The sequence below is a fragment of the Siniperca chuatsi genome, linkage group LG12 (genome assembly GCF_020085105.1).
Source record: "Siniperca chuatsi isolate FFG_IHB_CAS linkage group LG12, ASM2008510v1, whole genome shotgun sequence".
NCBI classification, from domain to species: Eukaryota; Metazoa; Chordata; class Actinopteri; order Centrarchiformes; family Sinipercidae; genus Siniperca; species Siniperca chuatsi.
In genome coordinates this window covers 23,729,853-23,745,093 of record NC_058053.1, presented here as the reverse complement: position 1 = coordinate 23,745,093, position 15,241 = coordinate 23,729,853, and the positions used below count along the sequence as shown (strand labels likewise).

The following is a 15,241-nucleotide window of genomic DNA, read 5'->3' as shown; positions in this document are numbered from 1 at the left end:
CACGCCGACATTTCCTGTCTCTCTTCAGCTGTTCCTATCAAATAAAGGCAAAAAGGCCAAAAAATAATCTTTAAAAAAAACCCAAAACTTTGACTTGCCGTTGTTGTGTGTGCACAGTGTTCATGTGCAATGAGAGATGATTAGTGCGATGAGGGGATTATTAGTGATATTTCAGGTGCGCTCACCAGTTTGATCTCCAATTAAAGTTTTTAGATAATCTGATAAAACTGTTAGCTTGTTTAGGATTTGTCAGACCGTCAAACATCAGCAATTAGCAATTATGAGTGCAATATCATAGCTAATAGAAGTGATGGCCAAAACTATGAATATAAGACCCATGTTTTAATAAACTGGAATTTTCCTGTAGTTAGCGGGATAACAAAAAAGTGCAGCTCCCGGCATGAGAGGAAGTGGTTCATTTTACAATAGCTTTTTAGAACCAATGGCTATTGGTCCTGCAACCATCGAGACATTTTATGTTTTAAATATCAGACATGATTGACGTCACAAGGATAGCATGGGTCAGTCTGCAAGTTCATTGACAATAATTGCAAATTTACAAACCAATGAGATAACACTGGAGCCAGATCATTATTGATTGCCCTAACCAGGCTTGTGGTCTGGATCTCCCTTCCAACTGACAGGACAAACACATATTTTGGAAATCAGCTCAATATTTGTGCAGTGTGTAGTAGCCATTTTGCTGCTGAAATGATGCTTAATCTGCATTCTAGCCCCCAGCGTTTTTGTTGAAAAGCATTCATACCTTTTCCACTTCAGCTGGTGACAGTTACAGCGCTGAGATTCAGGGATGGAGTGATGGAAGATGGATTTACAGACGAGGGAGAGGACAAAAAAATTGGAAGAGATGAAAGAAAGAAGAGTTGAGAGAAAAAGAAAAGAGTGTTATGGTAAGAGAAAGTGAATGAAGACATGCAGGAATAAAAGGGACTATATATATATATATATATATATATATATATATATATATATATATATATATATATATATATATATATATATATATATATATATATATATATATATTATAGGGAGATAAAGAAAAAATATGGAACACAGAAATACAATTTAGAGAGAGAGTGAGACATGGATGCAGTTTGCAGGAGGAGGTTTGGGGATAAATGGGCCATGGTAGGAAAAGGAAAAGGACCTCGGTGATTGTTGGCCCCCTTCAGAATAAACACACTCCACTGTTGTCGATTTAACACTTTGTGAACATAGTGCACACCCCCACTCCAAACAAACAAACAAAAAAGAAGAAGAAAAAGAGAGTGCACAAAAAAACACACACAAGCTGAGGCATATGTAATTTTGGCCTCAACAGTGTGTTTTTGTCTGTTTGTGTATCTCTGAGTTTTTAGTTTCTGTTTGGCTCTCAGTGATTAGAGAGCGGCATCAAATTGTGATTGAGTGTACCCACTTACAAACACAGACAAACACACACACACACACACACATCCAAGACTTATGGATGCATCTGGTTTATTTCATCGCATCAAATGGACATACACACTACAGTAACACTGCAAACACACATGCACACACCCCACCACACTGTACATGCGTTTATTCACACACACAACAGTAATACACATCCACCTGCTCACCCAGTATAAACGTCCATACACACACACACACACACACAAACCCACGTATTTTTTATGCACACACACACAGTGTGTGCGAGTAGTTGTGTGTAAATGAGATACACTGTAGCTACAGAACAGAATTTATGCATGTGGCCTCTTCAAAAGTGTAACTACAAGGGTCTGTGGCAGCTTTAGTGATACCACATGGAGACGAAAACAACTGATTCGTCAGCATGAGCTGCTTGTGTTTTCTGATGCTGGAGGAGATGTTGAAAGTGAAGACAAGATGAAACAAGCAGAAGAAAGGCTCAGTTAACTGCTTCTTGTCAGTAACACACATCTAGCAAGACATCACTGCAAACTTTCTGCTCGCTGCAATCTCTGCTCTCAATAACAGTGAATGAAAGAATGTTAATATGGCGACTGCACGGCATTGGTTTTACATTCAGTAATGACACAAGGCCTTCCCACCATCACTTGTGTCACAAAGTGAATGAAAGAATATAAACACAGTTATTGTGGGGAATACAATTAAAGCACAGTACAGCCTTATTATTATTACTATTATTATTATTATTATTATTATACATAATATGTGGAAAGGCCTACAAGAAATAACTTTGATTTTAAACCCACACCCAGTGTTCTCAGTAACAACAGTATTTTATTAGCTGATGAGCTGAACTGTTTTTATGCATGCTTTGAGACTGTCTGACTCACCAATGCAAGACACAAACTGCATCTTTGACAGAGAGGGAGGTGGATAATGATTTTCGATCTCTCAAAGTTCAGAACGCTGCAGGCCCTGATGGAATTCCACCTTGAGTCTTAATGGCCTGCTCAAATCCACTTTGCTCTGTTTTCACTGATATATGTCCATGTCTATCTCGATCTGTCCATGCTGTGTAGGGAAAATAACCATAATCCATATGACAATGACAATAAACCTGAAACTTACAAAATATCTACGGCAAGATTCTTGTTAATCCTTTGCATCAAGTATAAATCCAGATTAACACTAACTGTAACCCAAACGTCATTCTAACCTTAACCCAAAACCAAGTCTTAAGTCCTCACTAGAATTCAGGGACATGACATTATATACTGTCAGACGATAGAAATTTGTCAAACAAGACCTTGTATTAGCACACTGTGGGTAATGTTGCAAATGAAGGAGTACCACCACTTATATATATTGAAGCATTGCTGCATCATTGTGATAAAATACGTACATTTTTCAATATTTCATTCACTAGATTAGCCAAGAACTTCATTGTGGATATTTTTATCGATAAATAGTTTCTCAATTGAATTTCCAGAAAATTTACTATATTATGATATATATCGCTATAGTGTTGTAAAATGATACATTGTGATAGAAGCCTACCCCTAGTCCTCACAAAGATAGAAGTACAAGAGCACACACAGTAAAGCATTTTGTGTTTTACCAGTAAACACAATCAGTGTGGAGTGCAGGGACTGATGAGGCTGCAGCAGAGGCTGATTCTCTTCAGACTTGGCCTGCAGGCAGACAGTAACCCAATCTGAGAGGAGGAGAGGGAGTGATGGTGGAAAAGAGCGAGCGAAAGACAATAAGTTGGAAGCACAGTGCTGATTTGAAAAAACAGAAAGATGAGCCTCTGGGCCTCCTGAGGAAACAGACACCAGGCTTTGTCTCCTTCTATAAATATCATTCCTCTTTCTCCCACTCCCCTCTTCTCTCTCCTCCTCTATCGTCTAGCTCTCTCTCATCTCCTTCTTCATCCTCTTTCCTTCACCTCATTAGCTCATTTTCTTTCTCTTCGCTTGGCTCTCTTCCTCATTACCTATTGCCTTTTATTTTCTCCCCAGTTATATTCGTTCACCTTAATAGGGCTGGGTATTGAACCCCAATACTTTTTTGGTACAGACCAAAATGTGTCTGCAGTAAGGTTGGGGTTCAATATAATTTTATTGAATCTGAATCCAGTATCGGGTCTGCTTTTCAAATCTATTATCAAATGCATTTAGGTTAAATTAAAGTTATACATAACTAAACTCAAAGAATCACTTGAGCTTTTATCAGCTTCTTTTTTTTTTGCTCAGACAGCAGAAACACTGCAGTTTTGAGTTGTAGTTTAATTAATGTTCACAACCTGAGATTAGCTGCATAAGTTATGAAAAGTTGATTAAATATGTATAATATGTGACACATTGAAATAACAGGTGTACCCTTCTTTCTTTAGCTCAGCACATTTTTCATGAGCTACACGACAGAGGAAACACCACTCTGGTTTTGTTGAACTGCAAAAACACACAGTCCACTTGTGATCATAGAGTAGCGTTTCTTCCTCTAACAAGTGACCTTTAGCAGTGCAGACATCAACTTGGAGAGAGTAACGTTTTAGAAAATTACTTATGGAATATGTGTTAATTAGCTAACGTTGATATAATCTTCTGCCAACGTTCGTTTTTGGTAACAAAAAATGGAGAGAAAAGATTTAAGAAGAGATTTGTTAGCCTCAGAACTTGGCTAGTCTGCAGCACAGACTATAAAAAACTGCCAAGTACCTGAAGTTGGCACTGAATTAGAGCTGCAACGATTTTGATAAGTGATATCTTGTTTCAGTCATTTTTCAAGCAAGGACGGCAAGAATTTTTGGTCTTTTACAGTTTCTGTTTATATCATAATTTTGCCAATTTTAGACTATTTTATTTAGGCTACATTCTATGTCCGGCTACTTGTGTTTAGACAGCATTTAATGTTTGAGAATGCTGTTTTCATTTAATGGAAAAAAAGGTTTATGTTGAGAAACGTGTTTATAATCCTCAAAATTAGGTATCAAAGAATGCATTGTTTTGGTATCGGTACCGAAACTCAGTTATCGTAGTAACCACTAGTACATAGGTTGTTTAAAAGAAGTGGACGTGGTCACTGAGACGTCACCCATTGGATTGCGGACTACCGTTTTGAAGCCTCGAGATTGGCCTTTTGGCCGTTGCCATCTTGGTTTTTGCATCTAGTAACCATATTTGGACGAGGGGGTTGAGCTGGGGAGCATAGCAAATGCTAAATTATAAGCTAATTATATATAGCTAACGCCAGCTAGGTTAGCACGGTGCATCCATAATTTACTTTATCTGTTAGCTGGCTCGTGAAAAACAGGCTTAAAACAAAATGTAGTTACTTACCGGAAAAAATTAACAGCCGATTCCTTAGAGTGTCTTTTAGTACAACAGAATGCTGAACAAGACATTTTTAGGCGACCAAAATGTTAGTTAACTTTCATGAACTGAAAACACACCGTGAAAGGGTCAAAGTTCTTAGACGAAAACACGGACAGCACCCAAAAACAAGTTAATTGCTTTTTAAATGTACACAGTGCCGTGGATACGCATTGCTACGCCTCTATCCTGATTGACAGGTTGCTGTTGTAGCAACTTGTCAATCACAAGGTAGCCACGCCCTAAAGCATCATCATCATGCTGTATTGCAGAAGTCTTGAACCTAGCGATTGAGACCATAAACTCATTAGGAAAGTGTTTACTGAGGTAATAGGTAATTTTTTCATAGACTTCTATACAATCGGACTTCTTTTTGCAACCAGTGGAGTCGCCCCCTGCTGGCCATTAGAAAGAATGCAGGTTTAAGGCATTTCCGCATTGTCTTCACTTTTCAGCCCCAGAGGTTGCCGCTTACACTAGTATCAAAAAGATTTCAAACCACACCAAGCCCTTTTTATTTCTCCACTCTCAGCCTACTGGTACTCTGTATGAAGTCAGCTGCCAAAGCAAACTTTAATAAGCACCGAATTAGCAACTAATGCTTTGCTATTACCAAATCCATTGATTAATCAGTGTGCAAAATCTACTATCATCTGATCTGCATACCCAAAATGTTCCATTGTATCTTGTTCTCTCTCCTTCCATCCATCCCACTCCCCGCATAGTGACACACACACACACACACACACACACACACACACACACACACACACCCGTTGTATATCTCTAACTATAGTCAGACTCAAGGCGACTGACATTACTGGCATCGCGTGGATCATTCACTGGTGCAGCTGCTTTTTCAGAGCTTGCGCTGTTCAATCCTTTGGCCTTGCACTACCTCTCCCACCCCACCTCTCTCTCTCTCTCTCTTTTTCTCTCTCTCTCTCTCTTGCTCACTCACCCGTCACCCTCCTCCTCTTCCTCCTCCTCCTCCTCCTCCTCCTCCTCCTCCCCCTCCTCTCACTGAGCTCTTCCAGAGGATGACTTCACGCTCTGGAAGAGGGCAGGAGCAGCAGCAAAGACTATGGTGGCTACGCTACGTTAGCATCTGAGATCTTTTCCCAGCAGCGTGGCTTACGACTAACCAGGCACCCCAGCTGGAGAGCAGAGAGAGGGAAGGAGTGGGGAGAGGCAGCGGGAAAGAATTTGGAGGGGAGGAAGTAAGAAGGGGAGAGGATTTGAGAGGAGGAGGAGTAGGAAGAAGAAGCAACAAGGAGAGGGAGGTTGAAAGTTTGATTGCTTCTGCAATGGGGCCATGCGCTGGCATAGTGTGTGGAGCCGGTGAAGAAGCACTCACTCTGGATTTAAGAGGATGACCGTTCAAGAGACGGGGGAAGAAGAAGAAAGAGGAAAAGAGCTCGGACTGGCTGAGAAGAGAGCCACAGCTCCCAGGAGGAAGACAGTTGAGCTCCAGGCGTCCACATAGTACCGTCAGTGGAAACATGTTGCTGAGAGGCTGTGATGACTCGCAGTGCTTTCACTGCTGCTACCTTGCTGTATTTGTGTGTCTGTCCGTGTGCACAATTGAAACCAACAATGCCTCTTCTCTTGTCGGAGTGTGACAGCTCAGCACAGACAAACCCCCAAATCCCACAACTGAACAGAAGCTCAGAACTGAGATGAGACTGAATCGGGCAGATCTTTTCCATCAGGAGCCGGATCCTTCCACTCTGGGTTTGATTGAGGCTGTCTGTGGGCTCAGACGAGCTCAGTGATTGTTTGTTTGAGACCGGGGTCACAGTGTCTGAAGACAGACGTGTTGAAAATCAATTCGCCATTTCGCTTTGCCTCAGCTTGCTGGGTAGTGGGTTACACCAGTGAGTATTAATCCTGCCTGATATCAGATGATCTGTTTTTTTAAAGTGGTGACAGGAGGATGAGACAGGTTCACACTTTTCGTTCTTTGCCTACGACTTTTCTATTTCAAAGTGGTATTCTTTGCAGTTTATTTTAATTTTCATTGACAAAAAGCAGAATAGTATCATTAGAGCATCAGGGCAACATCAACACTTGTAGATTCAGTTTTCTTTCACACATTGTATTTAGGAGATGTGACCTGGGTCCCTGTTTCTCCTTTCAGAGACATAAACAGGCAGGAGACAAATCCCTGCTCATGTCTGCAGGGATTGAAGCGTTTAAAAGCATTGAATTCAGTTCCCTCAAATAAAGGCTTTAGAAGGTATTAAAAAGTATTGAATTTCATTTACATAGGTCTTGAATATTTTTTCTACCTGCCATATACGGTGACATTAGTTCTATTTATTTATTTTTGTATGTAGTTGCAGGCTTTCAGTAAACGTTATACACCTATAAACAATAAGTGAGACTGGTGCAATAGTGATTGTTGAGGCTGTTCAATCCTTTTTTGTGGAGTTTCAGTCAACACCATCAGACCTGTAGCACAACACAAATCACTACTGCTAGCCACAGTAGCTAGGAAGCTCATTGATTTGTGATGGGATAGTATCAGCATTTGCAAAAACTTAAATTAGTTAATTACTCTTTAATTGGTTAATCCATCCATCCATTTTATGCCGCTTATCTGGGTCCAAATTTGTGACAGAATTGATTCATTATATTACCAGGAATTACTGTTATATACAGTTAGGAAGTACTGACAAAAATGTGACTGATTTTCCGTCATTCTTAGACCGGTATGGCCGTTAAAACTGGATTAAATTGCATTCTATGTGGTATTAAAAAGGTCTTAAAAAGTCTTACATTCAATTTGGTGAGCACTGCAGAAATCCTGTCATCTGTTTTGTTGCAATTGTTGCAGCCATTGGATAAAACTAAAGCAAAGAGCACATGGTGGTCACTTATGATAAGGAAATTATTACTGGTGGTAACTACTGTAGATCACTAAGGTATGCCAAATAAAATTTAAATATTTAACATTTCAGTTTTTAAGCATTACCACTGAATACAAATTCAGAACTGATAATTCACACATCCTTAAAAATTTAAAACACAAAATATAACTTATATATCTAACTTATATTCAGTATATAATCCATAAAGTACCACAACTAATTCAACAAAGACTTTGATTTTTGAAAATCAATTAGCACAGTTTAATGTATACATACATTACAAACAGGCACAGATGAGCCAAGGAGACAGGTTTAAACGACCTCATTGTCAATTGTGCTCAAATGTTGTTGCTGAATAGGTCGCTGCTCTGTAGGTGACCTCTGACCCCCGACCTCCTGTGGAGCCATCATACATGTTTTCTCAGAGTAAAGCACCACATGAGGCAACCATTTAAAAATGTTTTTTGTGCTTATTCCTCTGTTTTCTTTTATCTATAAACACACATTCCCTGCTAGGTGTTTTTTCGTATTAGCATTTTAGGACTTTTACTGCTGTTATCTTTATTCAACAATGCCTTGCAGTCATGCAGGTGGTCATGAGAATCAGGGAGGATTTGAGACACTGACTCAGACCTCACTTCTTGCTCGATCTAGCTTTCTCTCTTTATTACAAAAAAGGGAATACTCAAAGGGGGGAAAAAATGGAAACTGTCCTTGTTTTCTCTTCTCATGTTGCAGGTGGGCAAGAAGACAAGACTGAAATGATCTGTGCTTTTGCAGCAAATTGTTAAAAGTGACAGTGTGCAGAAGTTTTTCCACATATTTTTAGTCTGTCTGTCCTTTTCCCAGTGCACTTATTTCCAACTTATATGCAAAGTATACTTGCTGGTTCATCGAGGATTGTGGAACGTAGCAGTTCTACCCTTGATTCATCTTTCATACATTGAAACTGAGGCAGAAATTTCTTCTCTCCTCTTGCAGGTACACAGGAAGATTCGGGAGGACTCGGACATGGCCCAGGACTCCCTGCAGTGCCTGGCCCAGCTGGCCTCCATGCACGGGCCTGTCTTCCCTGATGAGAGCGCCCAGGTCTCCTACCTGGCCCACCTAGTGGAGGGCCTACTCAGCATGATCAATGGGTCAGTGTGTCACTGTGCTGGAAAGCTGAACATACAATTTGTCAGTGCTTTGTAGTAGTAAAGTAATGAAAGTCATAAAGTCATGTTGTATATACTTGTTGAAGCCTTTTTATCCATGCTAGTCGCAGGGCTGTGAACGGTAATGCTGGTCTGTCCGTCCGTCCGTCGGTTGTCTGTCAACCACTTTGGTCGAGACTGAAATATCTCAACAGCAATGGATGGATTGCCATTAAATTTGGTACAGACATTCATGATACCCAGAGGATGAATCCTAATGACTTTGGTGATCCCCTTACTTTTACTCTAGCGCCACCATGAGGTTGACACTTGTGGCTTTAAGTGAAATGTCTCAACAACTATTGAATTGATTGCCATGAGATTTGGTACAGATGTTCATGTTCCCCTCGGGATTTGGCTTGTAATAACTTTGGTAATCCGCTGACTTTTCATCAAGCGCCATCATCAGGTCAAAAGTTGTCCATTTGTGTTTAGTGCTGATTAGCAAATTTTAGCATGCTAACATGCTAAACTTAGATGGTGAACATAGTAAACATACCTGCTTAGCATCAGCATGTTAGCATTGTCATTGTGTGCGTGTTAGCATGCTGATGTTAACATTTAGCTGAGTTGCCTGAGTGCAACCTCACAAAGCTGCTAGCCTGACTGTAGACTCTTAGTCTTGTTATTTACAAAAGGAGACACGCAGGTGTTGACATTTCCCTTTTAGTGTATAGTTGTATTTTCTTCTAGAGTTTGTTCTCTCTCTGGAGGAGTGTCAGCATTGTCCTTTAAGTTGAGCTCAGCGATTTACTGACATATTGTAAAGAGACTAGATAACATGTGGGATTCTGGTTATTGTAACATCATGACATACAGTAGGTTAAATGTTGCTTTTGGTCTTTCTGTAGTTATTAGTCCTTTTGTGGCAAAGTACAAGCTATTATTTGGCATCCTATTCAATTAACATACTCCAGCTTGCTGATTAAATAGTCTTTTGTTGTCAGGTAAACACACTGTGGTGACTACCCTTTCTACGTTAAATTTTAAGGAATGAACCAGTACAGTGTTTCTCTTAAGGGTGTTTATCAGTGAAATGTGAGGTTTTGTGCTGTATAGTACTGAATGTCTACTTTTAGGATAGGTTTAAGTTTGTTTTACTTTTTCCAAGTCTGTCTTAACAAGACAGAATACTTGACTTGACTTGAGTTATTGTTCGCTGTAATCATTCCTCCTGTCCATATTGGCTGTGAAGAGACAAAAGACAAAATCCACAATTCCAAAAGAAACCAAATTAAGGAACCAAAAGCTCACAGCAGGGACCTGCTTGATTTAAATGTAAATCAACCTCAATAGAGAATATTGAATTGTTTTTGAAGCAGCAGTTTTGTTCCAGTTGATACTAGCAGTCATTCAACTGTTTTCATCAATCACATTTATCTTTCTCGTGCTTTCTTTGAAAAAATTTGGCAAGTAATCTGCAAAACCTTCACATACTTTCCACTACACTGACAGGTGAGGCTTTAGAAACAACAGATGGAATTAATTCAAACCTGCCTATTGAAAGCAGCTCCCCCGGGGATGCAGGTTATTACACACCCACTGCACTATAATAAATTTGCTTTCCCTTTGTGAAATGAATGTTATTGTGCAGGGATATATTGAAAAATAAAGACATTTTGGGCATAAAAATCACATCAAGTTGCTTGCTGAAGTGTGGTGTACTACTGAAGTTAATGCATGTAAAAGCATTTTCCTTTATTGATTTCCCTTATTAAAACAACACCAATAACACAGAATAAGTTGTAGATGAATAGAAGCAGATTAGTCAAAAATTATCTTTAATCTTAGATACAGCTCAGATGTAGATTGTGTAATAAAGGCTGCGTATCTGCCTTTTGTGCACATTTAATCTAAATTTAATGCTTTTCTAAAAGCTCAGCTGTCCATTTCAAGTGAATATATTGTAGCATTCATAAAGCAGGATCAGTAAGCACAGTTGCTGTTATATTACCTTGACTACAGTCTCAGTAGCTGTTTATCTCCCTCCAGTATCTCAAGGATTTCATGTTTCTTAAATTCAGAGACTCAACAAGTGATGGAGGCCAATGTCAGCAGGAGTGTGACTCATACTGTGCCATTTCTGCTGTATTTACAGGAAGGATTGCTTGTTGAGTCTGTGTTTTTAATGGCCTCTGATTATAGCATCTGTACACTCTATGGGAAACTGGCTGGAGAGGGAAAAGCTTGTCTTCCAGTTCAGTAATAATTAAAGTTAACCAGGAACTTATGTTTCTCAATTTCCTCTAAAACCAAATTTATGTGAAAGTAGATCAAATTATGCCTTTATTCTTCTCACAGAGACAACCAGAGTGGAAAAAATCACAACTAGCAACCACTCAAACACTGGTAAATACTGAGTGTGGGTGTGTTTAAGTGTATCAATCCTACAATCGTTCAGTATTTGTCCTTTAATCTAATATAGAGCTGCCTGACCCTTATGATGAAACTGATGTGGCCTGTTTCACAGTTCTAGCTGGAAGTGCTGCTTTTATGAACCTCAGTACTATTGAAAATTGTGGCATAACTCTCACTATAATTTTAAAACTACATTCCTATTTAAATAACCTGGCCTTTCTAGTGGAGTCGAAGCCATCTGGTAACTGGATCCTTGATTTCTGTATATCAATTACAAGCATCAGGCATCAACAACAAAATGTAATTTCAAAAATATTATGTATTAGGAAGGGTTGGGAGGTATGACTATATATATATTCAGTGAGATGATATGTTGTCTATACTTTTTATACTGGTTATATTAGACCAGTGTGAGCAATGTTGCAAATCAATTAAATCAAATGATTTTTGCATCAATGTGATGAAGGTTTTCTGTAGTAGCCAAAAACAGACATCTGTTTCTCATCTGGTTCTTTTTATCCATTGACAATTTTTCAATTGATTTTCCAGAAAATTCACTGTATTACGATATATATATATATATTGATATCACAACTGCAGTAATTGCCTAGAAAATTTATGAAAATTACATACAAAATTTAAGAAATTGTAGTCATCTAAACATGTAATTGTGACGAATGCTATTACATTTCAATTATTTTGTCACTTTTATTTTTCTCAATGACAAAATAAGCCACACAACATTATTTTTTCCTAGATATTCTTTTAAAAAAGTGGGAAACTCCAAAACTGAAACGGATATAACATGAATATGGGTTGAAACCAGAGCTGATTCAAGTCTAAAGCCCAGGTTCGAGTCCGACCCGCAGCCGTTTGCATGTCAACCCCCCCACCCCCATTTCCTGTCTCTCTTCAGCTGTCCGTATCAAATGAAGGCATAAAATCAGATCTTTCGTTAACCTTTGTGGTCGAAGATTTGAAGCTGTGATCTAAATATAGATTTGACTGGTGATATTGTGAAAGTGGGTGGTGAATTTTGGCCTGTTGACCAAAAAAAGTTAGCTATTGCCCTTGTTTCAGCATTACTGCGCCTTCATTACTCATAAAGTAGCAGATGCATCAAAATGGCAATAGGTTTCCACTAGAATAAATTGTCTGTGTACTCCAGTGTTCAGCTCAATTTATTTTGCTGAAAACCCCCTTACTAAGCAGTACTGAACCTGGGTGTTCTGAGCAAAGGAAATAAATGTTTTCATCCCCCAAAACTCAGCTCAAAGGCAATTTTCCTCAATACTTTTCTCAACCTTTCTACCACTATAAAGCCGTTTTCTGTCACATCCTGCAGAGGTGTCATTTTGGACTTGTGAATCAAGAGTCTGTAATTAGAGCTTCCAATCAGAGGTAATGCAGCACTTGTCCAGCTGAAATAATCTAACACTCAACTGTCTTGCTTCAGGGAATCGTTACCAAAGTGACCTACAGACTATATGTTTACCTTTTACGTTAAATAAAACCACAAGAAACCAATATTATATGTTAACCAGATTATAACTTATAACTCGAGGTGATTCATGACTGACATGGTTTTCCTGGCATTACGTTTGAATTCGTGTGGGCAGGTGTGTGGCCACAGGGCCTCCTCAGTCCATGATTTTTGTATCGCCTGCTTGTTAGCAGAGGTGTCATGTGAAGAAATAAAACGTGTGACCTTGTGAAACATTACGAGTTGTGTGAGCCTGTGGCTGTTTGGAGCATATTGATTGTTCCTGTGTGTGGTGCAGGGAATCAGTGTGTTTTGGGCTTCAGGAAGATGCATTAAAAGAGATTACTGCTCTGTTTTTAGCAGCAGGGTGAGGCGGCATTTACCTAAAGGTTAAGAGAGAAGCCGTATTTTAGACTGAAAGAGTCGCCAGTTTGAGTCCTAGACCAGCTATAAAAAAATTAAATGGGAAACACTCTCCCCTTTCATTTTAGTAATGCCTAAGTGCAGCAGAGCCAAGAACTTTCCCCCAATTGTTCCTGTGTTTTTTCACTCCTCTGTTGTAAAAAGGAGTCTCTTCTAGGGCTGCAACTAGCGATTACTTTAGCGATTAATCTGACGATTATTTTCACAATTAATTGCTTGGTCTATAAAATAATTATTTCAGCTGTAGTCTCTACTAAAGAAGAATCTGTGTGACTTTATGAATGTCAACATTGATTGAATGTTTTTAATGAAGACTTGTTCCTCACTTCTATTCACACCTGATCTTTTATTGGAGAGTTCTGATGATTGGACTTCCTCTTTTAAACTGAAAATAAGCACATTTTCCCTAGTGGAAGAGCACTAAATAAAATAAAGGAGCTAATGTTGAAATACAATTTAGCCGTTAAAACTGTTCGACAAAATTATTTTTCACACCTTATTTTTGATACTCAACTATAACTCCCTGTCAATCCTGAAGATACTGGCAGCCTGATTGCTTCAACAAATCGCTTTGAGGAAATTAAAATGTTGGAAGTCTCATTTTGTCCTGCTCAATGAGGATATAACCCCCTCAGCTTGACAGGGGAAGTTAATGAGAAATTGGGTTTGTGCAAACTAAAAATAAACCCTCTGTCAGAAATTAAACAAAGACTCAGAAAAACAAGTGAAGGGATTATTTTTCATCTTTTATCAGTTAAGGAAAAAAAAATTCAGACTCCCACTGACCTTCAGAAAGTTATTCAGGCTTTTATTTCAACCTGCCTCGACTGTTTTAATTATGTTCTGCACTCATTAAAAAAAGGACAAAAGTGTCTACAGTTAGTTCAAAATGCAGCTGCAAGGCTTTTAACAATAGCTAAGAGAAGAGAACACATTAGCCCCATTTTTATTATCCCTCCACTGGCTTACAGTTGCTCTTAGAATATAATTTAGGGTTTTATTGTTCAGCCATAAAGCCTGAAATTGATTTGACCTATTTTGTCATCATGGCCTGAATGACCCAACTTTTTAAACTACTCTGCAATCTCTCTGTCCTCCTTAAAACGTCTCTGTAAACTGGCTTTCGGTGCATGCAGTATATTGAATTTATTGTATATTATATAGGATAAATTCCTAATATAAATTATTTATATAATATATTGAATTAATTTAAATTAGGGCTTGGGTCTGAAATTTTACTGGAGTTTGGGTATAGATACCAAAACATGTTTTTCAATAAAACAGATTTTTCAGTTAAAAGAAGAAGCACAATTTCTTAAATGTTAAATGTTGTCAAAACATAAGCAGCCACACTAAATTAAATAGTCCAAAATTGCCAAATTAAATCTGTAGCTGTCTGTTCAAAGAATAAGTAAACAAGCGTACAAATCTGACCAGACATTCGATGCCAACTGTTGGTACTTGACTGTTTCCGATATTTGGTACTACAGACACATTTGTACCAAAAAAAAGTGAGCTTCAATACCCAGCCCTACTTTTAATATTTTACTATTCATTGTAGTTTTTTTTAATCATGTTGCGGCCATAACTGCTTCCTGTAATTGTTTAATAAAAGTGATATAGAAATAATAGGTTAGTAGAGGTTTTTAATAGAAACAGGTCTGAATCAAGCGGCCACACTCACATGTATAAATAACTAAGAGACGAACACTTGAATGTGCAGACGAGCTTGTTGTTGGACCACATGACTCAGTGAGTAGGGGTCTCTCTCTCTCTCTTTTCTCTCACAGGCTCGCTCTCTCACTCTCTCACTCACTCACTCTCTCTTCCCTCCTCTCCTGCTCTGTCTGTAATCACCTATTCTTGGAGCTTTTTTCCAATTGCCTCATCGGAAAACCATGCGGAGAGGGATGGCCGATCTACAATGATTGAACAGTTCTGCTCGCAATTTAACTCCATCTGATAGGGGTTAGCTAGGCCTCTCTCACACAATGTTGCTCTCTAACTGGGACTGACTGTGCAGAGGTGCGTTAGTTCACAAATTCAGGATTAAGACTTTGGCTATTTTGGTGCTGCAAAGGCAACACAAAAAAG

At 38.8% G+C, this 15,241-nt stretch overlaps 1 protein-coding gene across 1 annotated transcript in view; it reads left to right on the top strand.

Annotated features, from left to right (window-relative positions):
• The window catches only part of xpo4 (exportin 4), a 62,524-nt gene that overhangs the window by 24,820 nt on the left and 22,463 nt on the right, over positions 1-15,241 (top strand). Inside the window, exon 8 of the mRNA XM_044216986.1 lies at positions 8,669-8,826. Coding sequence (XP_044072921.1) covers positions 8,669-8,826 — 158 coding nt within the window. The remainder of the gene's footprint in view (positions 1-8,668; positions 8,827-15,241) is intronic.